At 40.2% G+C, this 27,366-nt stretch overlaps 1 protein-coding gene across 2 annotated transcripts in view; it reads left to right on the plus strand.

The window, feature by feature from the left end:
* Window positions 1-3,818: 3,818 nt before the first annotated feature.
* The window catches only part of FCRL3 (Fc receptor like 3), a 29,090-nt gene continuing 5,542 nt past the window's right edge, over window positions 3,819-27,366 (plus strand). For both annotated transcript variants that reach the window (XM_073008247.1, XM_007976652.3), the window contains exons 1-12: window positions 3,819-4,372; window positions 5,074-5,094; window positions 6,155-6,400; window positions 6,866-7,129; window positions 7,366-7,650; window positions 8,468-8,755; window positions 9,221-9,499; window positions 14,429-14,707; window positions 15,045-15,167; window positions 21,990-22,017; window positions 22,880-22,998; window positions 23,209-23,277. In XM_073008247.1, coding sequence (XP_072864348.1) covers window positions 4,291-4,372; window positions 5,074-5,094; window positions 6,155-6,400; window positions 6,866-7,129; window positions 7,366-7,650; window positions 8,468-8,755; window positions 9,221-9,499; window positions 14,429-14,707; window positions 15,045-15,167; window positions 21,990-22,017; window positions 22,880-22,998; window positions 23,209-23,277 — 2,083 coding nt within the window. In that variant the 5' untranslated portion in view covers window positions 3,819-4,290. The remainder of the gene's footprint in view (window positions 4,373-5,073; window positions 5,095-6,154; window positions 6,401-6,865; window positions 7,130-7,365; window positions 7,651-8,467; window positions 8,756-9,220; window positions 9,500-14,428; window positions 14,708-15,044; window positions 15,168-21,989; window positions 22,018-22,879; window positions 22,999-23,208; window positions 23,278-27,366) is intronic.

Raw genomic sequence — 27,366 nt, forward strand, 5'->3', positions numbered from 1 at the left:
AAAAAATTAAGCCTCCTACAATAACTAAGCAATCATGTCAGTAATTGTTTAAATGTTTTACACCCTTGAGCCTAGAGAACATCACAAGAATTCAAGAACGATCCATCCAGTTTGCTGCTTGGACTTGAAAGCAGGGTGAGATTTGGGGTGACTGAGATATAAGAAGCTTTTCTAGGCTTCATTCTAGCAATTTAAAACTAGATTCTTACTGGTGTTTTGTAGCATACAAGGAATCTTAGAGCCAAAAATATTATTCCAGTCACCAGTGCCTAAAAATGCTTTAGAGATTTCTATTTTTGCCCCTCACCCCCTCAAAACAAAACAAAACAAAAGACTATGTGCTTCACCTATGACTACCTAGAAAATGTGACTCTGCCTACTGTGGGCCTCTGTTGAACCATCTTGTAGCCCCCAAAGTTCTGTTACCAGGCAGCACTTGTGTCCTTCCAAGCACTTACTGCCCATGTGTAAGCCCTTGCCTTGTCTGTCCCTGCTTACAAGGGCTTCGCAGCAACCTTGAAGGCCCTCACAAGGTTTTTGTGCCTTTTGCTTATTGACATTCATGGGTACAGTCCCACCTCTATGGAAGCAGTCACCGGCCTGTGAACAAAGCCACCACAAGTTGTGTCACAAAACCATATGCCCTAAGACTGCAAGCATCTTGCCCAGGTTCAGTAGTTAAGTATAAAACGCGGCTCAGAATAGTCCTCTGCAATCTGGAAAATGCCCTTCTCTCTTACTAAACAAATCCCAAGGCTGAGAATGACAGGATCTGTTGCCACCAAAAGCCTCTCCTTGTAAATATATAGTTCTCATACATATGATCTTTTGTTTAGTTCTTTAACATCTAAACCCATGCCACAATTATTTGTGTCTCTGAAAATTTGCTCTGGAACTTTAGACTCCCCCACTCCCTCCCCACTTAAATCTCCATACGAAGGAAGGCATATGCTTGTTCATAAATCCTTCTACCAGCAGAGTTGCATCCAGGGGGAAGAGCATGGAGCTAAGTTTAGCATGGAGCCGGGCGCGGTGGCTCATGCCTGTAATGCCAGCACTTTGGGAGGCCGAGTGGTCAGGAGATCGAGACCATCCTGGCCAACATGGTGAAACCCAGTCTCTACTAAGAATACAAAAATTAGCCGGGCATGGTGGCACGTGCCTGTAGTCCCAGCTACTTGGGAGGCAGAGGCACAAAAATCACTTGAACCTGGGATGCAGAGGTTGCAGTGAGCCGAGATCATGCCACTGCACTCCAGCCTGGGCAACAAAGTGAGACTCCTTCTCAAAAAATAATAGTAATAATAATAATAAGTTTAGCGTGACTCAATTATTCTTCCCAAATTTACCAATCACATAAGGCACATCACTTCTTCCAGGGTGGAGTGAGTTAAGGAGCAGAAGGAGGAATGGGAGTAGGAGTTGCATGCACGTGGAAGAAAACAAGTGTCCCCCCAACACAACCATTCATTAATTTATTCATGCAAATGAAAAGTTATTCTGTTCAATTAGATTTGCCATATTTAGCAAATAAAAATATGGGACTCCTAGTTACATTTGTATCTCAGATAAACAGTGACTACTTTTTAAATGTAATTATATCCTGGTATAGCTCTGTGTCCCCACCCAAATCTCATCTTGAACTGTACTCCTATAATTCCCGTGTGTTGTGGGAGGGACCCAGTGAGAGATAATTGAATCATGGGAACCGTTTTCTCCATACTATTCTTCTGGTAGTGAATAAGTCTCACGAGATCTGATGGTTTGATAAGGGGCAACCCATTTCACTTGGCTCTCATTCTCTCTCTTTGCCTGCTGCCATTCGTGTAACATGTGACTTGCTCCTCCTTGCCTTCTACCATGATTGCGAGGCCTCCCCAGCCATGTGGAGATATAAGTCCAATAAACCTCTCTATTTTGTAAATTGCCCAGTCTTGGTATGTCTTTATCAGCAGCGTGAAAACGAACTCATCCATATCCCAAGTATTGTATGGGACATAATTATAGTAAAAATTATTTATTTTTTATTTGAAATACAAATTTAAATGAGAACCTTGTATTTTACCTGGCAGTCCTCTACTGAGTGTAAGGCACTGTGCCAAGGTGCTAGAATAATGTGAATATGACGTAGTCCCTGTCTTCAGAGACAGAGGTAGAAAAATGTAACACTTTTGGCTACAGATGAACAACTAAATTCAAAATACTCTTTTCTGGGCATATCTTTCCAACCACAGGAAACAACAGTTCAGAGTCATCAACAACATCTTCACCTTTGAGCACGAAGTGAATTTGAGGTTTATTCATGTTTCGAATTAGTCTGAATTGACACACTGATTCTTGAAGCTATCCATATCCCACTGAACCTTCCTTTTGTTGATGACCATCCTGTCCTCAGAAAAATGAAAAATAAGCCCTAACCACTTCCTTCCCTAAAGATGCTTAGATCATTGAGAAATACCATCAAAGGGACAGGATGTTTCAATTCACTGTGATCAGCTCTGGGGTGAAGGAAATTGAAGTGTTATTGATGCACATGAGAGGAACACCCAGCCCAAATGTGGGAGGTCAGAGAATGCCTCTCAGTAGAAGTGGCAGTATACTCTACAATTATTAATGGACCCTGTACTATGGATTAATTGGGTACAATTTTAATAAATAATTTAGTTTAATTTAAATAAATTGATATAACCAATACATCTTCTCCAGAATATTGGAGAAATCTCTAACCAGGAGTGACTAAGAACACATTGAAACACATCCAATCCTCTTCTATTGTCATACTGTTCCTTACTGCTTGTTGGTCGTTCATTCAGCAAGTCCTTATTGACAAATTGGTATGTGACAAGTGATCTGTTAGGCATTGAAACAAAATAAAGAACAAACCAGGCTTGTTCCCAAACCTTGCAATACTATCTAATGAGAAAAACAGGTATTATACAATCACATAAATATAGAGAGAAAGATAAAATTTGGTGAATTCCATAGGAGAAAGAACATAATAATATTCGTTTAAAAAAGAGGACCCTCTTTCCATTACATGCCAAGGTTGGGCACCCTGAGGATGGGACATTTGATCTGAGATCATCTTCCATTTCTAATGTAAAGGTCTCTGAATGATGGCAACTTTATCCTGGTAGGTAGATTCCTAAGAATGGCTTACCTCTAAGTCTAAAACATGCATTCCTAACAGAAGTGATATCACCCTCAAAGAGGCAAGAATTGACTCTTGGGAAGATAAAAAAAACCTAATTTTTTAATGTATCAAACACAGTTGTACATGCAGCACATAAACGCATAAATAGTATATTTGTGGCATTAAATGTTCACGGAAAAAGGGGGTGGCTAAAAACAAAAATGTCTAAAAAAGATCCTTAGGGGAGCAATAATGAAAAAATGGTTGAGAAACACTGGTTCAGAGTTTTTATTCAATAGTCCCTCAAACAGTATTTACTGAAGGCATGCTTTCAAGAAAGAACAGTTGGAGGTGCAGGGGATATAATGGGTAAGAAAAGGGATCCTTAAATGTTAGTGGGAAAGAAGACGCAAAAGCAAACAAGGAAATAGAGAAAATAATTGCAAATTATTATTAAAACTGTGAAAAAAACACAAAGGACTTGAAACAAAATAATGGGGTGGAACCTCTTTGATTGCGAAGTGAGGGAAGGCCTTTCTGAGAAGGGCTTTGGCTTTAAAAACGGTGGTACACTTGCTGATTTATCTCCTAATTTGCATATCTGGGTGAGATTACGAGCAGTCCCTAATCTGTAAATTTGTATTATTTTCCTGTTCAGAAGCCTCATGACAACTTATGTGAAAGTCAAAAAGGCATATGCTTGACACATCTTGACTGTGTGACTCACACCATGCTCATTAAGCTTGCTTACATTAGGAGCTGCACGCGGAAGCAAAGGCTGTGTGAAGACAAAGTAGTGAAGGGGTTTTCCATGTGAAAAATGAAGAAAGAATTATTTGAATATTAGCAAATCCACAACTTCACATTTCTAGAGAACCCAGGCACAGCCTTGGAGACATTACTCCTGAGAGACTGCATTTGTTGGAAGATGAGCCCCAACTTCTAAAAATATATCACTACCAGGATTGAGATACAAACAGCCTTTAGGAAGGTAGCCACATTCACATTTTCAGAGCCCAAAGCAAGATATGTTACTAAGCTCTTCTTCCCTTTTCTAATTCTTGCAGGTCTGATCTGAGTAGCGGCTTCCTGCCGTCCTTCCTGGAGACAAGTCCGGCTTTTGGTGAGAAAGACTTTCTCTGACCTCTGCCCGGCCGATGCCCATGCTTCTGTGGCTGCTGCTGCTGATCCTGAGTGAACAGATGGACTATAATGGGACCAGGGCCTCCGTTCCTAAAGGTGACCAGGGAAAAACTCCAGGGGCTTCTATCTCTGCTTCTACTTGGGGTTCAGAGACAGATAGCAAGGGATGAGAAGTGAGCAGAGCTGGGTTCCCAGGACAACCAAGAGGCTCCAAATGCAACCATCAGAGCAAGCCAGATATCCTGCCCTTGGTTTCTCATCCGCTGCTTTTCTCCCCTCACAGGAAACTTGGATTTTTCCTTTTGCCAAACCACAACTCTATATCCCACCCTTCCTCTTAAGCCTCAGACTAAATAATTGTTCAGATAAACAGTTACTTCTAAAAACTTAGGCATGTGAAGGAAGGTCTACTGAGAAACATCACTCTTTTCTAGAAGTTTTAAGCCAAAATTTAATCAGAGATTGAAAAAGTGAGAGGAACAATAGGAAGCCCAAGGAACGAAGGGAGCATAAACCATTTCTGCAAGTCTTTGTCTGACCCTGCACTCAGAGAAGACGGGGAGAGAATAAAGTGTGCCATGGCCAAGTAAATAATAGCAGAGATGAGGTCAGGCCTTGGACACAAGCCATCACGTTTGTAAAATAATTTATAGGCCATTTGTTTGTTGCTTAGGGGCTCTGGGTGATATAAAAAGGGAGCAAAGAAGTGATAAGGAAAAACAAAAGAAGCGGTTGTGGTTAGGTTGTTAAAAAATGTTTTAGAGAGTGTCTGATTGTCATTTTCTGCTCCCTCACAGCTCCTAGAAGAGAACAATCAGGTAAGTTTCTCCTTCTCTCTGCCCCTCTGGTCTCTGTATATGGGTGCCCTCAGCCCACACAGCCTGCCCCAACGCTTGCAGGGATGCATCCCATCAGCAGTGCTGATGCTCTGGGATCACATCTGCTACTATATTGGGTGAACAGAGCCTCCTCCGACTTTTTCAGTCTCCAGAATTTTTTTCCCCTACATTACCAGGATTCCTCAGAGTAGAGGAAGGAAACATTTGCAGAGCAAAGGGCAGAGGCAAGAGGCTGATGATGAAGGAATCTCATCTCTGATCTCCATATTCTCTAATACATCTCCTTCTGAATGTCCAAGCTAATGCTGCTATCAAAGGACATAGAAATAGCTCCCATTCATGGAGGAAGATGCTACAGCAGAATCCTTATAAATCTCCAAAAAGAGCTCATGCCACCGCCACACCTCACTTCCATGCCTGTCAGTCAGTTGCAATTCCATACACAAGTTTGACTTCTCAAGCAGCCCGTCCTCCTCCATTTAAATTCTTTATGTCCCTCCATTGTTTACTGTGCCCAGCTTACATGGAGAGTAAAGTTGCCTTCCCCACAGACTCTCAAACTAAGAAAGATATAAAAGTACTACAAGTGAGAAAATCTTATTCATTAAGTGTTAACAAGTAGGAAGTAATTTTCTGGAGTCTAGAAACTACTTCTGAGGTATATACATCCCAGGTTCACCTTTATCTGGACAGAAATGCATAGGACAAGAGAATTTCAGAATCAGCCACATTCTGAGGCCTTCACAGTGTTTGCCCAATGGCAAATCACATCTCCTGAGCTTTTCTGAGGCAATACCAGGAACCCGAGACCTCTCCCCTGTAATACCCATCTGCTCACCTCCAGAAAATGGGTGAGGAAGAACAGATTCTTTCTGGGGAAGAACAGGCATTTCCCCAGGTTATTTCTGCTCCATTTTCCACCCTGGTCCTGACTGGAAATTAGTCCAGGAAAACTCCTGACTGTAGGTTGGGCTCCCACTGTGCTGTGCCCACCTCCCATTGACCTTCCCCTGCCTTTATCTTTCTATTTCCTGTTTAGGGGTAGCTCCAAAAGCTGTACTTCTCCTTGATCCTCCATGGTCCACAGCCTTCAAAGGAGAAAAAGTGACTCTCACATGCAGGGGAATATCACATTCCCCCGCCCGCAGACACACGTTTTGGTATCGCGATGAGAAGTTTTGGAAAACAGAACATAACGCAATCCAGATTAGGGAGTCTGGAAATTACCAATGCAAGACCCGAGGATCCTCCCTCAGTGATGCAGTGCATGTGGAATTTTCACATGGTGAGGAATGGAAGGGGAGTGTCTAAAGTCAAGCCACCAGGCAGAATGTCTGAGGGCTGCGTTAATGCAGGGATCCCAGGCAGAGTTGTAAGCAGACATGGGGATATTTGATGCGCTGACTCCACTGGGGAAAATAAAGAGATAGGGCAGCAGCATGATGTTGGATTGTCTATCTATTCCCCTCCAAAGAAGTATGGGTGACCCAGGGGCCATCAGGCACAAAGAGGTTTAAGTCTGGGATTCCTCTTTTGTGTAAAGACATGTAAGGATTTCTGAAGAAAGTTTTCTGGGAATTGGTTCGCTCTCCTGGGGAAAGGAAGAATAAGGTATTGGAGCCACATGACAATGTGGGTGGGGCCATTTGCAGGTGTGTATAGAACTATGGCTCTTGCCTCATGGGTGGAAATGGGAGTGAAGGCAGAAGCAGCAGGGTATAAACTGAGTGTGCTCCTGTGCTCTTTGCAGACTCGCCGATCCTGCAGGCTTCACATCCTGTCTTTGAAGGAGATAATGTCACCCTGAGATGTCAGGGGAAAGAAGATGAAAACGCTTGTGAAAAGGTTTACTACAAAGATGGAAAACAGCTTCCTAATAGTTATAATTTAGACTTCATCATAGTGAATTCAGTCTCCAGGGACAATAGCAAATATCATTGTACTGCTACTTGTACGATATTTTCCATAGTACCAATTAAACGAACTTCAAAAAGCCTAAATATCCAAGTTCAAGGTAATGGCTAGATTCCTGTGGATTATTGGGTTTGGTAGGGAAACTGAGGATAAAGAGAAGGTGTTTATCAGTGGGAATTTCATAAAGAGGTTCCTATGGCTCAGCCATGGGAAGGAGATTGTTCTTTCTGCATGCTTCTCTATCTCCTGATGGCTGGTGCTGAGAACAGAAGTACATCTCTCTAGGAACTCTGAGCCTCACCACCCTGGGGACTATGTTTTTTTTCTTTTCATTAGAGCTGTTTCTACATCCTGTGCTGAGAGTCAGCTCTTCCACGCCCATAGAGGGGAGTCCCATGACCCTGATCTGTGAGACCCAGCTCTCTCCACAGAGGCCAAAAGTCCAGCTGCAATTCTCCTTCTTCAGAGATAGTCAGACCCTCGGATCAGGCTGGAGCACGTCCCCCGAACTCCAGATCCCTGCCATGTGGACTGAAGACTCTGGGTCTTACTGGTGTGAGACAGAGACAGTGACTCACAACATCAAAAAAAGGAGCCTGACATCTCAGATACGTGTACGGAGTGAGTGTCCAAGGGGTTGCTCTTCCAGAGTCAGAGCTGGGGAGAGGAAGGCAGACCAGTGACAACTCCAGCACCCCTAGGATGGTAGACATAACAGAGAGGAGTGTCCAGCTATTCTGGTAATCTTCTCTCTTTAAGCTCAACGTTGGTTTAACAGCCCTAGAACATTTTCTTCCACCTGAGTCAGGTAATAGTAATTATTGATCAGTTACTGAGTGCCTAACCCTATGGGGTTACAGAGATGTACAAGATCAGTTCTTTCATGAATCAAGAGACAACTAGAAGCACAGCTGAACACATGCAGTTTTGAGAGGGCCCTGTGGTGCTTCCATTTGGTGACCTAAACTCACAACAAAATAGTCAGAAAAGGGGAAGATGAATATGAACGGTAATAGTCAGAGAAAGATATGGAGGCGTGGATGTAAATCTGGAGAAGTCTTGAAGAATAGGAGAAGAGTTTGGATTCTACTTTGATCTTCAAAATAGAGGATCTTCAGTGTTCTCTTTTACTTCGTGGTTTATTGATGCATCAAAGATTCCTTAGAGATAAACACATATAAAATGTGACCAGAAAACTTTGGGTTTACGGAGATTATGGACTTGTTGCCCACATTTCCCAAGGATGGGAATTGTTGTGGGAGTGAGAGGGATGTTGCTTCCTTCATAATAGTATACACAATTAATTTCTTATTTCCTACTTTGGGCTTCTGCCTGCTGCACCTGCTGCTATTGGCCTATTCATGGCAGGTCCAGCCTTCCCCTTGACCTTGATGTCCCCGCCATCAGGACCTTCACATGCCATCTTGTGTTCCCCCAGGAGTCCCTGTGTCTAATGTGAATCTAGAGATCCAGCCCACTGGAGGGCAGCTGATTGAAGGAGAAAATATGGTCCTTATTTGCTCAGTAGCCCAGGGTTCAGGGACTGTCACATTCTCCTGGCACAAAGAAGGAAGAGTAAGAAGCCTGGGTAGAAAGACCCAGCGTTCCCTGTTGGCAGAGCTGCATGTTCTCATGGTGAAGGAGAGTGACGCAGGGAGATACTACTGTGCAGCTGACAACGTTCACGGCCCCATCCTCAGCAGGTGGATTCAAGTCACTGTGAGAAGTAAGTTTCGATTCCTTTCACACAGCCTCTAGTTGCAGGCCAGGGTTTAGGTTCTCTGTCAGCCACTAGGATCTCCTAAAAGAGGCATTGGGAGGCAGGGAGGGAGCGAGGGAGGGAGGGAGGGAAGGAGGGAGGGAGGGAGGGAAAGGGGGGCAGAGAGAGAGAGAGAGAGAGAGAGAGAGAATGAGATTTAAAAGCTATCCAAGAAATGGAAAGATGGCAAAATAAGTTGAAGGACCTTACTTCTTGTAGGGAAGACTGAATGGTGATGAAAACAAAATTACCCAGGATTAACTCTCACTGTTTTGGGGAAATGCTTCTGATTGTTAGATGAGAAAAATGTGATCAGTGAGAAACAGAAACAATCAAGGGACAAGGGACATATCTATTGCTAGGCTCCTTGAGAGAGGTTGTGCATCTGTCACAAACATCAGAATTCTCTGACAGCCCTTTTGTCTCCCTCAGTTCCGGTGTCTCACCCCGTCCTCACCTTCAGGGCCCCCAGGGTCCAGGCTCTGGTGGGGGACCTGCTGGAGCTTCACTGTGAGTCCCTGAGAGGCTCTCCCCCGATCCTGTACCGATTTTATCATGAGGATGTCACCCTGGGGAACAGCTCAGCCACCTCTGGAGGAGGAGCCTCCTTCAACCTCTCTCTGACGGCAGAACATTCTGGAAACTACTCCTGTGATGCAGACAATGGCCTGGGGGCCCAGCACAGTCATGGAGTGAGTCTCAGGGTCACAGGTAAGCAAGACATACCCACAGCAGTTAACAGCCAATGCAAGAGATCATGTCTTCTCAGAAATAGCTCCATTGGGCTATTTGCTGGTTGATATCCCAATAGACTTCCCACTCTTTATGACTACGCCTGGGAGTACTGGGATTGTTCCTTGTGACTACACATTTAGTAACTTAGACCATTTCTTTTTTATTATTATTATTCCTCTATAATTGTCATCAATGACCATCCATATACCGCATTCTGGGTTTTTTTTTGTTGTTGTTGTTTTTTGTTTTTTGTTTTTTTCTGGTGGAGGCACAAAGGCTTACCAGAATACCAAATATGTGATGGGTCAGCAATTACTGACAAAGGAAAATTCTGAATTCCCTTGCCCAGGAAAAACTGACTGGATCATTCCTTGCCATAGTTTTCTGCCCCTATCTCTATCTAAATTTCCACTTGGCTCCCTGGATCATTAAAGTGTCTGTCTTCATGTGGGTTCTCTGCCAGCCACTAGGATCACAGCAGCAGACCTGTTTCATGGCCTCCGGATTCTAATGACCAATCTAACCTTCTCACTTTTTTCAAATGCCTTCTGATTGGGTCTCATTTAAACTGATGTTCTCAGTATCCCCTAACAAAATTTTCCTTCAGCAGAGGCACCAGGGCATCTCGTATTTTCCATGTCCAGCCCCGAAGAACCATTAGCAACGTGCCCAATCATTTCGAAGAGAACCTCCAGTCCAAGTCGTGGTTATCCCAAAGTGCTCAGCATTTGGAGGATGGGAGAGGGCACTGGGACCTAGGAAAAGGTGGCAAAAAAAGAGAGATACGGCAATAATTATCAGTGACCCAAACCCGTACATTCTCAGGATTTTGCCATGGACTCTTGTTCTCTAATGATTCCAAACTATTAGAACACTTATGACATTTTGGTTAATAATAATCCTTCCTATAGGCCAAACTTGGGTAATGATTTAAGGAAGTATTAAAATCTGGGAATGCCAGACAGTGTGCTGAAACAGAGACTCCAGTTTCGAACAAGAAAATATCATTTGTTTAACCTTGAATAAGTCTTCTTACTAGTCTTGTGCTTATTTTCCTCTCTTATAAACTAATTGACTCAGCAAATCATGGGGGTACAAGAATTCTGGATACCACACCACTCTCCATCAAAATTGTTTAACACACACCCCACAAATGTGTATATTAATAACATATTTGTGTATTAATTATATACATGTACTACTGTATTAACTTAATGGGCACATTGCAAAACAAACAGAGAAATAGAAATTAAATAAGGGGCATGGTGCAGTGGCTCATGCCTGTAATCCTAGCACTTTGGGAGGCTGAGGTGGGCAGATTACTTGAGCTTAGGAGTTTGAGACCAGCCTGGGCAGCATGGAGAAACCCCTGTCTCTACAAAAAAAAAAACACAAAATTCAGTTGGGCTTGGTGGCATGCGCCTGTACTCTCAGATACTTGGGAGGCTGAGGTGGGAGGATGGCTTGAACCCAAGAGGTTGAGACTGCAGTGAGCCAAGATTGTCCCACTGCACTTCAACCTGGACGACAGAGTGAGACCATGTCAAAAAAGAAAGAAAAGAAAAGAAAAGAAAAGAAAGAAAGAAAGAAAGAAAGAAAGAAAGAAAGAAAGAAAGACAGACAGACAGAAAGAAAGAAAGAAAGAAAGAAAGAAAGAAAGAAAGAAAGAAAGAAAGAAAGAAAGAAAAAGAAAAAGAAAGAGAAAGAAAGAAAGAAAGAAGGAAGGAAAGGAAGGAAGGAAGGAAGGAAGGAAGGAAGGAAGGAAATATTTTTAAATCTTTGATTTAGAATACTTGACTAAAATTATTATAATTGAATATGCTTCATTTACTTTGAAAATCTTAGTTTACTTATGGTGGTACAATTATTTGAGGTTTGGTTCTGAGTTTGGCCTTATTCCTATTAGTTTTAGTGTCTGTTACTGCTTAAAGCTTTATCTTACCAATATATCTAGATCCAAGTGGAAGCAGATCATCACTGCTGCTCTTTCAATTCCATTATACTCATTTTTCAATCCCGTAGTCTAATTATGCAAGGCTTTTCATTGAAATTTGGTTAATAAGTTTATATTTTTGTTGATGTTTACTAGTTGTTCTTGTAAAGTAAGTGGGAAGTGCTGCATGTTGGATTTCCTTTTTTTTTTTTTTTTTTTGAGATGGAGTCTTACTCTGTTGCCCTGGCTGGAGTGCAGTTGCACTATCTCAGCTCACTGCAACCTCCACCTCTCAGGTTCAAGCAATTCTCCTGCCTCAGCCTCTCTAGTAGCTGAGGCAGGCCACCACACTCTGCAATTTTTTTGTATTTTTAGTAGAGACGGGTTTTCATCATGTTGCCCAGGCTGGTCTCGAACTTCTGAGCTCAGGGAATCTACCCGCCTCAACCTCCCAAAGTGCTAGAATTATAGGCATGAGCCACCACGCCCAGCCACTGCATGTTGAATTTCTATCGAATGTGTTTAAACTTTGGAAGAGCTATAAGCTGGTTGCCATGTTCTGTTTCCATGGATTTTTAAAGGTGCAGATATAAATTTTTAAAGTTGACTGACTTACATTTTTCTGGTAATAAGACCACATAGAAATCTAAATATTTTTAAACAACTATATTCCAAAATATTATCTCTGTAGCATGAGTTTAGAAAAGCATTAACAATATGAGTACTGTTAAAGGTCAGTTTTTAAAGTGTTTGCTAAGTATTAACATTGTCAGTAGCCACTGATCACCAAAAAGACAACAAAAATTAAATACTGATCTTTCTTTGCGGAAAAATGCATAACTTATCTTTACATTTAATTCCTCTTTTTAGAACTTTGTCACAAGATAAATGAACTTTCACGTGATACAAAAAGGTTTGAGGTTACTTCCAAATCTCATCACAAAGCATTGTAAAGTTTTTATGATTTGGCTAGGCACAGTGGCTCATGCTTGCAATTCCAGCACTTTGGGAGGGCAAGGAAGGATTGCTTGAGCCCAAGAGTTTAGACAAGCCTGGGCAACATGGCGAAACCCTGTCTTTACTAAAAATACAAAAAAAATAGCAAGGCTTGGTGGCAAAATCCTGTAATCCCAGCTACTCTGGAGGCTGAAGCAGCAGGATCCCTTGAACCCAGAAGGTCAAGGCTTCAGTGAGTTATGATCGCACTACAGCACTGCAGGCTGGGCAACAGAGTGAGACCCTGTCTAAAAAAAAAAAAAAAAAGAAAAGAAAGAGAGAAATTAAATTAAAACATATATTTTATGATTTAAATTGAAATCATCTGTAAAAACACTTAAGTAGCCAATTAAAAGGGCATTATGTTCCATATGTTGAGAGTTAACCAACAAACCAAGGCACTGCTCTCCCACTCTCTGTGCCTGGGTGGCCCTGCCATCATAAGAAACCCTGTCATATCCCAATATAGAATGTGACATCTACCTGAGCAGGAGCACCACCATGAATATTAGTAAAGCTGAATATCTTTTTAAATTTCAAGCTCAAAAAGAAATACTCTTAAACATTGTCATATTTTCTTCTTACACTTCAATCAGGTGTCTTACAGCCCATGTTGGAGACCACTTAAGTTGACAATAACCATGGTCTTTTTCAGTCTTCAAATTCTTTGATTTTAGAGGACTATGCATTCAGAACCAGAGGTCCCATGAGCCCTAGAGGAGGGGATGCAAGAGGTTGGAAATCTCTCTTCCCAGAATACGAACACCAAGAGACATGGATGAAACGCACAGTGAGATCACAAAGCACCATATAAAAGACTCACCCCCGAGGCCCTCTGCATCCCGCCCAGGGCACTTCATATTGCAGAGGCTATATGAACGGGACAAATTCAAACCATCAGTTTCAATTTAGCAAGAACTCTACACTTCCAATATCGGGACTTGGCACCTCTATCCTGATGAGGCAGCTGGTGCCATCTTTCTTGCAGCCAGCAGATGGCTCGTTTTCAAGTTTAATCATTGCCATTCAGTGAATAGTTTCCACATTCACACTCATTCCCTTTAGCCAATCTCCAATGGAAAGCAGAACTTAAGATCCTTACCAAGCTACCCTTGCCAATAAAGCACACAGCTTATATCTAAAGCACTACACACAGATTGGTTCATCCAGTTTTCCTCACAACTTTGCAGAACCAGCAATCTTACAGTTTACATTCCATATTAAGGGCTTTCTATTCTTCCCACTATGCCATTTCTTTAATTGTTCATTAAAATGGAAATCATTGTTGCTAGAGCTATATCTGGATATTTTTGTGATAGTTTGGTTCAATTCAGTTTTCCATTCAATCACCAATTATTGAGCATAAATTTTACATGCCAGGCAAAGTTCCAACAACCATAAATACAGCAACGAACAAACAGATAATTCTCTATCCTATTGGGGAATCATATAAAATGATGATAGATGATGATGATGATAGATAGATAGATACATAGATACATAGATACATAGACAGATGTTAGGTAGTGCTAAATGCTATCTAGAAAAATAAAGCAAGGTGATTAGGTAGAGAGTAACGGGTCTTGCTTTAGATAGGTATGGAAGTCTCAGTCTTAGAGCTAAGATTCAGGTGTAGGAATGTTTAGAAACCTTGATTTTAGTTATATTTTTATCAATAATAATAACCAATTTTTATAGTACTTTACATACAATGTGATTTTTATTACAATAGCTTGAGATATAATGTATCATTAGCTCAGTTTTACAGAGGAATAAACTAAGACTTAGAGAAATTAAAAAGTTCTTAAACAGTCAAGCTTATAGAGCTAATAAAGGATAGAGACAGGATTGAAGCCCAGGTTCTCCAGAATCCAGGTGCATGTTCCTGCAACTCAACTATGCTTGTATTCCTTTATTAAGTTCTCTTGTATACCTACTTAAGCAAAACTGCCAGTGAACTATTTTTCCTCCCTCAGTTCCGGTGTCTCGTCCCATCCTCACCCTCAGGGCTCCTGGGGCCCAGGCTGTGGTGGGGGACCTGCTGGAGCTTCACTGTGAGTCCCTGAGAGGCTCCTTCCCGATCCTGTACTGGTTTTATCACAAGGATGACACCTTGGGGAAGAGCTCGGCCCACTCTGGAGGAGGGGCATCCTTCAACCTCTCTCTGACTACAGAACATTCTGGCAACTACTCATGTGAGGCTGACAATGGCCTGGGGGCCCAGCGCAGTGAAGTGGTGACATTCAATGTTACAGGTGAGTTAGTAGTACCTGGGCTAGAGGTCACCATTATGGTAAATAAAATAGTTATCTGACAGATTGTACAAATTCTACTAGCAGCAAGGAGGTTTTGAACATGCACCCCAAGGCTTGGGACTTCTGGAGATTGGTATTGATTTTATATGGGAGAGGGAAAGGAAATACATTTTAATCTTAGATGCTGTCAAATACCTTTCATGTGCTATAGTTTTGAAAATTACAAATGACGCTACAGGAGGAATCAGAAACTGGAACATACTCACTCTACTTGCATGATTTTGTCTATATCCAAAACCTGTGCCACTGGAACTCAAGTACAGCTCCCTCTACTCAGGAACTTCCAGGAACAGAACAGGCCTTACCACTGCGGGAGTCACGGGGCTGGTGCTCAGCATCCTCAGCCTTGCTGCTGCTGCTGCTGCTCTGCTGCACTACGCCAGGGCCCAGAGGAAACCAGGTGGGTGTCTAGGTCCTACCCTGTGATGTGATTTTGCTGTTGTTATAATAATTTGAAGTTGTATGGTGCACCCTATAAAGGTCAATTATTCCCTTCCAAGTACTAGGGCCCTCGGTTCCACTACTCACTGTCACTCTGTAGGCAACTGTAGCAAAAACAATAGAATAAACTTCTCAATAAAATTTTTACCTCATGTTTAATTTGAGATTTATATTAGGTAGCAGAGTTTTGCTTCCAATTAAAAATTAGAAAATTAATTAACTCATGTTCTATCTCCCTAAGAAAGTCCTTCATTCATAACAAAAAATAAATAAATGATCGTAGAGGTGACCATAAACTCCAAGGTATATTTGAATACCAACTAAATATAGTGAAATTGGATAAAATACATAAAGAATGCCAAAAATTAGATTAAAAATTCAGTTTCCGATTGTTGTTAGTATATAGAAACACAGCTAATTTTAATATTAATTTTATATCCTGAAATTTTGCTAGACTCACTTATTAGTTTAGTATCTCTTTTGTAGATTTCATCAGATATACTATATAGATGATCATGTTGTCTGCAAAAATGATAGTTTAACTCTTTCCTTTCCAATCTTAATTTCTTTTACTTCTTGTTCTTGCTTAATTGCACTGATTAGAACCTCCTGTACAATGTTGAGTGCAAGTGGTGAGAGAAAATATCCTTATCACATTCCAGATCTTAGGGGGAAAGTATTCGATCTCTCACCATTACAGATTACTTTAGCCATGGGTTTTTTCCAATGCTGTTTATCTGGTGGAGGAAGTCCCTCCTATTCCTAATTTGCTGAGAGATTTTACACACATAAATTTTTGTAAAATGATTTTTCTACATTTATTGAGATAATAATGTGATTTTTTTTTAGTCTGTTGATAAGGTGAATTTTGAAGTTGAAGCAGCCTTATATTTCTGGGGTCAACCCAACTGGATCATGATTGTTGATATGATTTGCTAAAATTTTGCAAAGGACATTTACATCCATGTTTATGAGGAATATTGGTTGTTAGCTTTCATTTCTAGAAATGCCTTTTTATGATTTGGTATCAAAAGAATACTCAGTTACCACTTCCAGGATTTTTCATTCATTTTTATATAGCCATATTTTCACCTGGTATCAATTTTGTTCTGCCTGAAGGACTTTTTTTTTTCTTTTTAACATTTTTTACAGTATGAATGTCTGCCAGTGAATTTGATTGATAATGTTTCTGAATTCCTCTATATCCTTACTGATTTCTTTGTCTATCTGATCTATCAATTATTGAGATAGGGAAATTAAAATCTTTAACTGTAATTATGAATTTATCCATTTCTTCTGCAATTCTATCAAGTTTTGCTTCCAGAATTTGGAATTGCTCATTATTAGGTGGATAAGTGTTGAGAATTTTCATGTTTTTGATGAATTATCCACTTTATCCTTATGAAATGATCCTCTGTATCCCTGGTCGAATCACTTACTGTGAAACAGTCTTTGTCTAATATTAATGTATTAATACAATTAGTGTTAGCATGCGATTTTTTCCCATCCTTTTGCTTTTAGCCTATTTGTACCCCCATATTTAAAGTTAATTTTTAATAGATACCATGCAGCTAATTCTTGCGGGGTTTTTTTAGTTTAATATTATAGTCTGCCTTTAAAATGAGGTGTTTAGACAATTTACACTAGTATAATTATTGATATGATTAGGTTTCATGTCTATTTTGCTATTTGCTATTTTTTTGCTTTACTTTGACTTATTTTTGGAATAATTGAGTGATGTTTTAATTCTACTTTATTTCCTTTGTTAACATAATAGCAATAACTTTTTAAAATTTTTCAACTTTTATTTTAGATGTAAGGGGTAAATGTGTGGATTTGTTACATGCTTATATTGCAAGATATTGAGATTTGGGGTACAGATCCTGCCTCCCAGATAGTAAGCATAGTACCCAATAGGTAGTTTTTCAACTCAGGCATTCCTCCCCATCTCCCCCATCTAGTAGTCCACAGTGTCTGTTGTTCCCATGTTTATGTCCATGTTTACTCAATGTTTAGTCCCACTTATAAGTGAGAACATGTGGTATTTGGTTTTCTGTTCTTGTGTTAGTTGGTTTATGATTATGACCTCCAGTTAAATCCATGTTGCTGCAAAAGACATGATTTCATTTTTCATGGCTGTGTAGTATTCCATGGTGTATATGTACCACATTTTCATCATCCAGTCTACCACTGGTGGGCACCTAGGTTGATACCATATCTTTGCTATTGTGAGTAGTATGGCAATGAACATATGAGTGCATGTGTCTTTTTTCTTTTTTTCTTTTTTTTTTTTTTTGAGTTGAAGTCTTGCTCTGTAGCCCAGGCTGGAGTGCAGTGGCGAGATCCCGGCTCACTGCAAGCTCCGCCTCCCGGGTTCCCGCAATTCTCCTGCCTCAGCCTCCCGCCTAGCTGGGACTACAGGCGCCCACCACCAGGCCTGGTTAATTTTTTGCATTATTAGTAGAGACTAAAATTAGCCAGGATGGTCTCGATCTCCTGACCTCATGATCTGCCCACCTCGGCCTCCCAAAGTGCTGGGATTACAGGCGTGAGCTACCCCACCCAGTCGCATGTGTCTTTTTGACAGAATGATTTATTTTATTGTGGGTGCATACCAATAATGGAATTACTAGGTTGAATGGTAGCTCTATTGTAAGTTCTTTGAGAAATCTCCAAACTTGTTTCCACAGTGGCTAAACTAACTTAAATTCCCAACAGTGTGTAAGCATTCCCTTTTCTCCTCAGTCTCACCAGCACCTATTGTTTTCTGCCTTTTAAATACTAGCCATTCTGACTGGTGTGAGATGGTATCTGATGGTGGTTTTGATTTCCATTTCTCTGGAGATTAGCGATGTTGAGCATTTTTTCATGTTTGTTGACCGCTAGTTTGACTTCTTTTGAGAAGTGTCTGTTCATGTCCTTCACTTATGTTTTAATGGGGTTATCTGGTTTTTGCTTGTTGATTTGTTTAAGATCCTTACAGGTCTCAACATTAGACTTCTGTCAGATACATAGTTTCCTAATATTTTCCCCATTCTATAGGTTGTCTGTTTACTCTGTTGATAATTTCTTTTGCTGTGCAGAAGCTCTTTAGTTTAGTTAAGTCACACTTGTCAATTTTTGTGTTAGTTGTAATTGCTTTGGGAACTTAACCAAAAATTCTTTGCCAAAGCTGATGTCAAGAAGCATATATCCTAGGTTTTCCTCCAGGAATTTTGTAGTTTGGAGTCCTACATTTAAATCTTTGATCCATCCTGAATTAAATTTTGTATATGGTGAAAAGTAGGGGTCTAGTTTCAATCTTCTGCATATGGCTAGCCCGTTATCCCAGCACCATTTGTTGAATAGAGAGTCATTTCCCCATTGCTTCTTTTTGTTAGCCTTGGCAAAGATCAGATGGTTGTAGGTGTGAATCTTTATTTCTGAGTTTTCTATTCCTTTCCGTTGGTCTATGTGCCTGTTTTGGTATCAGTACTATACTATTTTGATTACTGTAGGCTTCTGGTGTAGTTTGAAGTTGTGGGGTGTGATGCCTCCAGCTTTGTTGTTTTTGTTTAGGAATGCTTTCACTATTTGGGCTATTTTTTGGTTCCATATGAATTTTAAAATAGATTTTTCTAATTCTGTGAAGAATGATATTGGTAATTTGATAGGAATAACATTGAATCTGTAAATTTCTTTGGGCAGTATGGCCATTTATGGCCATTTTAACAATATTAATTCTTCCAATCTATGAATATGCAATGTTTTTCCATTTATTTGTGTTATCTTTGATTTATTTCAGCATTTTTTTTTTTTTTTTTGTAGTTCTCATAGAAACTTTTCACCTCCTTTATTAGCTGTATTCCTAGGTATTTCATTTTCTTTGTGGCTATTCAAAATGGAATTGTCCATTGATTTAACTCTTGGCCTGATTTTGTTGGTGTATAGAAATGCTACTGGTTTTTGTACCTTAATTTTGTGTCCTGAAACTTTACTCTTGGCAGAGTCTTGAGGGTTTTCAAGGTAGAGAGTCATGCAGTCAGTGAAAAAAGATGGTTTGACTTATTTACCTATTTGGGTGCCTTTTATTTCTTTCTCTTGCCTGATTGATCTGGCTAGGACTTTCAGTACTGTCTTGAATGAGTGTGGTGATAGTGGACATGCATAGTTGTTTCCCTTTTTCATTAATTAAAATTTTTTTATTTCTGCATTAATTTTGATCTTCATCCAGGAGTTACTCAGGAGTAAGTTGTCTAATTTCCATGTGTTTGTGTAGTTTTGAGAGATCTTCTTGATATTTATTTTTGTTTTTATTGCACTGTAGTCTAGGAGTGTACTCGGTATGATTTTTTAAAAATGTATTGATATCTGCTTTATGGCCGAGCCTGTCGCTGAACCTAGGATATGTTCCATATGCAGGTGAGAAGAATGTATATTCCACGGTTGCTGGATAGAATATTCTGTAGATTTGTGTTAGGTCTATTTGGTCAAGTGTCAAGTTTAAGTCCAGAGTTTCTTTGTCAGTTTTCTGCCTCGATGATCTGTCTAACTCTGTCAGTGGGATATTGAAATCTCCCACTATTATTGTGTGACTGTTCAGGATTTTTGTAGATCAGGAAGAACTTGTTTAATGAATCTGGGTGCTGCGATGTTGGGTGCATACATATTTAGAATAGTTAAGTTTTCTTGTTGGAAGTGAAGATTATTTGTTTTGTTACTCTGGTGATTGCTTTAGAGTTTATAGTATATATGTTCAACTTATTGCTATTTTCAAGTGATATTATATAACTTATAGAAGGCTAGTCATACCTCCTACTTCCAAAATTACTTTTCTTTTTTTTCTCTCATTGTTTATCTGGGATGCCATTTTCTAATCTGTAACATACTAAAAGAAGACAATTGAATCTCAGTGTTGAGGTTGTCAGTCAGCACAGCACCAGGAGAGAAAATTGACAATCATTTCACATGATACATGTGAATAGGAGCCCAGGTGGTCTGTCCCCCAGACTTAAGGGGAGTGTTATTTTAAATAACAAACTCACTAAGGAATTAGGATAGTTCACCAAACAGAGGGTCTGTGCTCTTCTTTTCTCAAAATCTTGCGTACTGTACCTCCTCATAGCAAAGTATCCCTTCTCATCATTGGCAAGACTTCTCAGGAAGAAGCTCAGACCTTCTAAATTTTTCTAAAAGTGAAGGACTCTGCTTTTTGCCTGAGTGAATCACTCCTAAAAAGAATGATAGGTTTATTGACTCTATGGTAAATCTGGCTATGTTGAAATTCCAGTAATAAAACTTGCCAACTTGATATTAGGCAAACAAATTAAACTCATTAAACTTCAGTTTCTTCATCTATGAAGTGGTTATAATAATAACAGTATCTACCTTTTAGGTACTATGACACAACCTAGGTAAACTGCTTAACACAGTGCTGGCCCATATGTATTTAATGAATATTAGCTTGTATAATAAATAGCCACCTGTCTAGGTCTCAGTTTTCTCTTTTACAAATAAGGAGATAGACTGACTCCCAGATGCATTCTGGGTCTGAGCTAACCACCCACAGGAAAGATACTGGTTATTAACTTATGTGAACTGTGATTGCTCTGAGGAGATTCAGGACCAGATCCTGATCATACCCCTTTAGCTTAACTCAGGAGGCCCACTCCCTGAGGAACAGGGAGTTACTCAGTTATTTTTCATGAGAGTCAAGGCTGCTATGTTTATTTTGAGCAATGACTTGTGTTCTCTAAGCCAATGAGACTGATATAGAGCCATAGATTTTAAAAAGGCAAAGGACAAGGATGGGAACCGGGGATAAGGCTTGTATTGGGGCAAGCCTGAAAGATTCAATATTTCAGTGATGATAGAAACCTGCCATATTTTTAAGTCTGCTAGGTTTGGCTTCAGGGATAGACTTCTAACTTCTAAAATTGTCAGTTTGTTATTTTTAAGTCCTCAATATACATACTTTGTTCAGTTGTTTAACAAATCTTTGTTGAATATTTTTAACTGCTGGCCATGACATCAGAAATACAAAAAAAATTTAAGATGAGGTTTACAGTCTCAAGTAGCACATCCTTTCAAGAAAGAGAGAATGAGAGGGAAACAGAAATAAATAATTACAAAACAGTGTAGTAATTTTAATATTACATGGTCTTATGTGCATGGAGACAGTTTACTTAATCCAGCCTGTTGGCATGCTCTGGAAAAAAGATAAATTGGAGTTAGCTAAGTGAAAGAGAAGGAGAGAAGAGGTGTGGAAGAGCCATTACATACCCAAACGATTTGCAGTTTAGTGTTGCTGGAATAGACTTGCAGGGGTGAGGGGTCACAGTTAGAGAAAAAGAAGGTAGAGTTTATCATGGTAGTCCCATTGATTCATATTAGTGAAGGAATTCTGTATCAATTTTGAGCATCCCTTGGCCCCTCTAGGCCTCAGTCTCCTTGTTTCCACCTTGTAGGGCTGCAGTCAGAATGAAGAAGTGGGTTTGGGGGGAGCACCTGACCCAGGTTGTGACCTATTCAGTCACAACTACTTAGAGTTGCTATTCACCTGTTACTGATTGAAAAATGATTCAGAATAAGTGTGATTCTAGGCAAATGCCTTTCAAGACCCCATGTTCCTCACCTATAACATAACATAGTTGGAGGAAGGAGGGTAGAACTGGATAATCCTTGAGATTTGCCATAGCTTAGATCTAGAATGAATCTGATTTCTAGGAAAAAACGTTCTAACAGAGAGTTCATGATCTACACAGCTCACTTACCACCCAACCTTCCTTTGTTTGTTTTGCAGGAGGACTTTCTGCCACTGGAACACCTAGGTGAGGTCTCTGCTTCTTGTGCTGCCAACATTTTCATGATTTATTTATATGCACAAGACTTATGTTTTTTAAAAATATGAATGGATTTCCTAGTAGCATTTTTACATTCTTACAAAATAAAAAAGTAGATATAAGTGAATGTCACTTTCATTTATATTTGTGAACGGTATTCACTGTGTCTACTTAAACACAGAGTACATGTTATTGGCTATCTATGTTAATTTATCTACTTCCTTAAATGTGTTCCAGCAGAGACTTGACCACTAATGTCTTAATGGCATTACCTTTCATAGGGCTGCAGGGCATTCATTCCCTTCTTCCTCATTCCTCCACTCATTTGGGAAATTATTACTGAATGCTGGCAATGTTCAATTCGCAATATTAGCTGCAGAAGGAAATGAAATTGGAAAAAATCCACTTTACTTGAAGAGTTCGCATGGCATCTTGCAGGAAAGATAGATTATTGTAATATGAGGTGGAAAATTGAAAGGGACCTTTTACAAAAGACAAGGTTTAAGTTCTGTAAGAATGCAGAGGTCTTTGCATATCAGTGTTTAATCATTTACATCTTCAAAAATAACATTTAAAATTAGTCAAATATGAGTTTTTGCCTTTCAAAAAAGCGCCGAGGCTGCCTTGCCCTCTGGCCTTGCCTTGGCTGTCCTGTTTTGTAATGCTTCCCTGGGCTTCATCTTGTGCCATACGTCTTCTGACACTTTATCAAAAGAGCCAAACAGAAGCAGACACAATATTTTTACTTAAATCATGCTGTACTGGAAGACTTCCTGGATACCGAGTTCCCTGAAATTCTGTGTAACCCACAGATACTTTTTTATCCATTTTCTCTCCCCCTCTGTCACAGTCACAGTCCTAGTGAGTGCCAGGAGCCTTCCTCGTCCAGGCCTTCCAGAATAGACCTTCAAGAGCCCACTCACTCTAAACCATTAGCCCCAGTGGAGCTGGAGCCAATGTACAGCAACGGTGAGGACTCCCTAGGGGGCAGAAGGCTCTAGGGAGGAGCCAGGGAGGGAAGAGAGATTGAATAACAGCCCATGGCCCTGTCACAAATTTTAAAATGGCATTTCTAACATTAGACTGGAAATAGAAGGTGGTTATGAATTTGATGATTGGGAAGTAGAGTCTAGAATATGAGCTCTTGACTGCAACCAACTATGATACCTTCTCTCACAGTAAATCCTGGAGATAGCAACCTGATTTATTCCCACATCTGGAGCATCCAACACACAAAAGAAAATTCAGGTGAGATGCCTTTCAGGCAAATAGAGGTGAGGTGGCAGTGTTTTATTGAAACCGGTAAGGGGTCTTTGATCAGAGTTATTTCAAATACAACTCCAACATGCAAGGCATTACTTGTCTCCCATATTGTCAGTTGCAGAATCTATCCATTTCTTCTTACTTTTACACACTGCCACCGTGATCCCATAAATTCTTTGAGGACAGTCACTGTGACTTTTTCACTAATGTATTCACAGCATTTAGCCCAGCGATTGGAAACTGCAGGCCCCCTAAAATACTGTTTGAGTTAATGAGTGAATAATCAAATGTGTAGACAATTGTCATTCTTTTAACTGGTCTCTTTATTTCTACTACTGTTCTCCTCCAGCCTTCCCACAAACTACTTCCAGCATGATCCCTTTGAGGTGCTCTATTGTTCACATCAGTGCCTAGATTAACTGCCCTCACTGACACCCATTCCAAAGCATGATCTTTGCCTTCCTCACGCTGGCTCCTCTTGCAAGCTTTGCCTAATGTTCTTCCTCTAGCCATATTGAACTCTTGGCATCTTTATGCTTGGTGCTCATGTTTCTTACTGGTCCCGAAATGTCCTTGCCTCTAATCTACTTGGTGATCCCTACTCATATTTCAAGACATAGCTCAGGTAACACAGTGAAACTCACACTGATGCCAACTACCCTTTCTATATGCTAATCTGGGAGGAGCCATTTATTCTTTATGGCAACAACATAGTTCAATATGTATTTCTCTCTTGGTTCCCATAATGCTTGTTGCATTTATTTCTATGTCCATTTCTCCCCTTCAAAATTATAGTATTCTTGATCACATGAACTGAGTTTCTGTCATTTATTTATTTATTTATTTATTTTTGAGATAGGATCTCACTCTGTCACCCAGGCTGGAGTGCAGCAGTGCGATCTTGGCTCATTTCAACCTCTGCCTCCTGGGTTCAAGGGATTCTCCTGCCTTAGCCTCCTTAGTAACTGAGATTACAGGCGTGCATCACCATGCCCAGCTAAATTTTGTATTTTTAGTAGAGACAGGGTTTCTCTATGTTGTTCAGGAGTTTCTGCATTTCTATCTCCTTATACCTTACCTAATGCCTAATAGAAGGCCATTGCTTAATGAATGCTTATTGACTGCACAAATAAATAAAAGAGATACAAAGAACCCCTTGGAAAGGTAGAAAACACACACACACTAAATTTTCTCAATGTTCCAATGCAACTCTTTGGCTTCCTGGGAAATTGCCATGTGGCCTTAGAATGCCAATCTCCTCTCTGGCCTCTTCCAATTTCCCTGTGCAAAGTGAAGTGACTCGAGGGGGCAGAGCAAGATGGCCGAATAGGAACAGCTCCAGTCTCCAACTCCCAGCACGAGTGACACAGAAGACCGGTGATTTCTGCATTTTCAACTGAGGCTCTGCTGCTGATACCCAGGCAAACAGGGTCTGGAGTGGACCTCAAGCAATCTCCAACAGACCTACAGCTGAGGGTCCTGACTGTTAGAAGGAAAACTATCAAACAGGAAGGACACCTACACCAAAACCCCATCAGTACATCACCATCATCAAAGACCAGAGGCAGATAAAACCACAAAGATGGGGAAAAAGCAGGGCAGAAAAGCTGGAAATTCAAAAAATAAGAGCGCATCTCCCCCGGCAAAGGAGCGCAGCTCATCGCCAGCAACGGATCAAAGCTGGACGGAGAATGACTTCGACGAGATGAGAGAAGAAGGCTTCAGTCCATCAAATTTCTCAGAGCTAAAGGAGGAATTACGTACCCAGCGCAAAGAAACTAAAAATCTTGGAAAAAAAAGTGGAAGAATTGATGGCTAGAGTAATTAATGCAGAGAAGGTCATAAACGAAATGAAAGAGATGAAAACCATGACACAAGAAATACGTGACAAATGCACAAGCTTCAGTAACCGACTCGATCAACTGGAAGAAAGAATGTCAGCGATTGAGGATCAAATGAATGAAATGAAGCGAGAAGAGAAACCAAAAGAAAAAAGAAGAAAAAGAAATGAACAAAGCCTGCAAGAAGTATGGGATTATGTAAAAAGACCAAATCTACATCTGATTGGGGTGCCTGAAAGTGAGGGGGAAAATGGAACCAAGTTGGAAAACACTCTTCAGGATATCATCCAGGAGAACTTCCCCAACCTAGTAGGGCAGGCCAACATTCAAATCCAGGAAATACAGAGAACGCCACAAAGATACTCCTCGAGAAGAGCAACTCCAAGACACATAATTGCCAGATTCACCAAAGTTGAAATGAAGGAAAAAATCTTAAGGGCAGCCAGAGAGAAAGGTCGGGTTACCCACAAAGGGAAGCCCATCAGACTAACAGCAGATCTCTCGGCAGAAACTCTTCAAGCCAGAAGAGAGTGGGGGCCAATATTCAACATTCTTAAAGAAAAGAATTTTAAACCCAGAATTTTATATCCAGCCAAACTAAGTTTCATAAGTGAAGGAGAAATAAAATCCTTTACAGATAAGCAAATGCTTAGAGATTTTGTCACCACCAGGCCTGCCTTACAAGAGACCCTGAAGGAAGCACTAAACATGGAAAGGAACAACCGGTACCAGCCATTGCAAAAACACGCCAAAATGTAAAGACCATCAAGGCTAGGAAGAAACTGCATCAACTAACGAGCAAAATAACCAGTTAATATCATAATGGCAGGATCAAGTTCACACATAACAATCTTAACCTTAAATGTAAATGGACTAAATGGTCCAATTAAAAGACACAGACTGGCAAACTGGATAAAGAGTCAAGACCCATCAGTCTGCTGTATTCAGGAGACCCATCTCATACGCAGAGACATACATAGGCTCAAAATAAAGGGATGGAGGAAGATTTACCAAGCAAATGGAGAACAAAAAAAAGCGGGGGTTGCAATACTAGTCTCTGATAAAACAGACTTTAAACCATCAAAGATCAAAAGAGATAAAGAAGGCCATTACATAATGGTAAAGGGATCAATTCAACAGGAAGGGCTAACTATCCTAAATATATATGCACCCAATACAGGAGCACCCAGATTCATAAAGCAAGTCCTTAGAGACTTACAAAGAGACTTAGACTCCCATACAATAATAATGGGAGACTTCAACACTCCACTGTCAACATTAGACAGATCAACGAGACAGAAAGTTAACAAGGATATCCAGGAATTGAACTCATCTCTGCAGCAAGCAGACCTAATAGACATCTATAGAACTCTCCACCCCAAATCAACAGAATATACATTCTTCTCAGCACCACATCGTACTTACTCCAAAATTGACCACGTAATTGGAAGTAAAGCACTCCTCAGCAAATGTACAAGAACAGAAATTGTAACAAACTGTCTCTCAGACCACAGTGCAATCAAACTAGAACTCAGGATTAAGAAACTCAATCAAAACTGCTCAACTACATGGAAACTGAACAACCTGCTCCTGAATGACTACTGGGTACATAACAAAATGAAGGCAGAAATAAAGATGTTCTTTGAAACCGATGAGAACAAAGATACAACATACCAGAATCTCTGGGACACATTTAAAGCAGTGTGTAGAGGGAAATTTATAGCACTAAATGCCCACAAGAGAAAGCAGGAAAGATCTAAAATTGACACTCTAACATCGCAATTAAAAGAACTAGAGAAGCAAGAGCAAACACATTCGAAAGCTAGCAGAAGGCAAGAAATAACTAAGATCAGAGCAGAACTGAAGGAGATAGAGACACAAAAAACCCTCCAAAAAATCAATGAATCCAGGAGTTGGTTTTTTGAAAAGATCAACAAAATTGACAGACCACTAGCAAGACTAATAAAGAAGAAAAGAGAGAAGAATCAAATTGACGCAATTAAAAATGATAAAGGGGATATCACCACCGACCCCACAGAAATACAAACTACCATCAGAGAATACTATAAACACCTCTACGCAAATAAACTGGAAAATCTAGAAGAAATGGATAATTTCCTGGACACTTACACTCTTCCAAGACTAAACCAGGAAGAAGTTGAATCCCTGAATAGACCAATAGCAGGCTCTGAAATTGAGGCAATAATTAATAGCCTACCAACCAAAAAAAGTC

This window comes from Chlorocebus sabaeus, chromosome 20 (assembly GCF_047675955.1).
Source record: "Chlorocebus sabaeus isolate Y175 chromosome 20, mChlSab1.0.hap1, whole genome shotgun sequence".
Classification (NCBI taxonomy): Eukaryota; Metazoa; Chordata; class Mammalia; order Primates; family Cercopithecidae; genus Chlorocebus; species Chlorocebus sabaeus.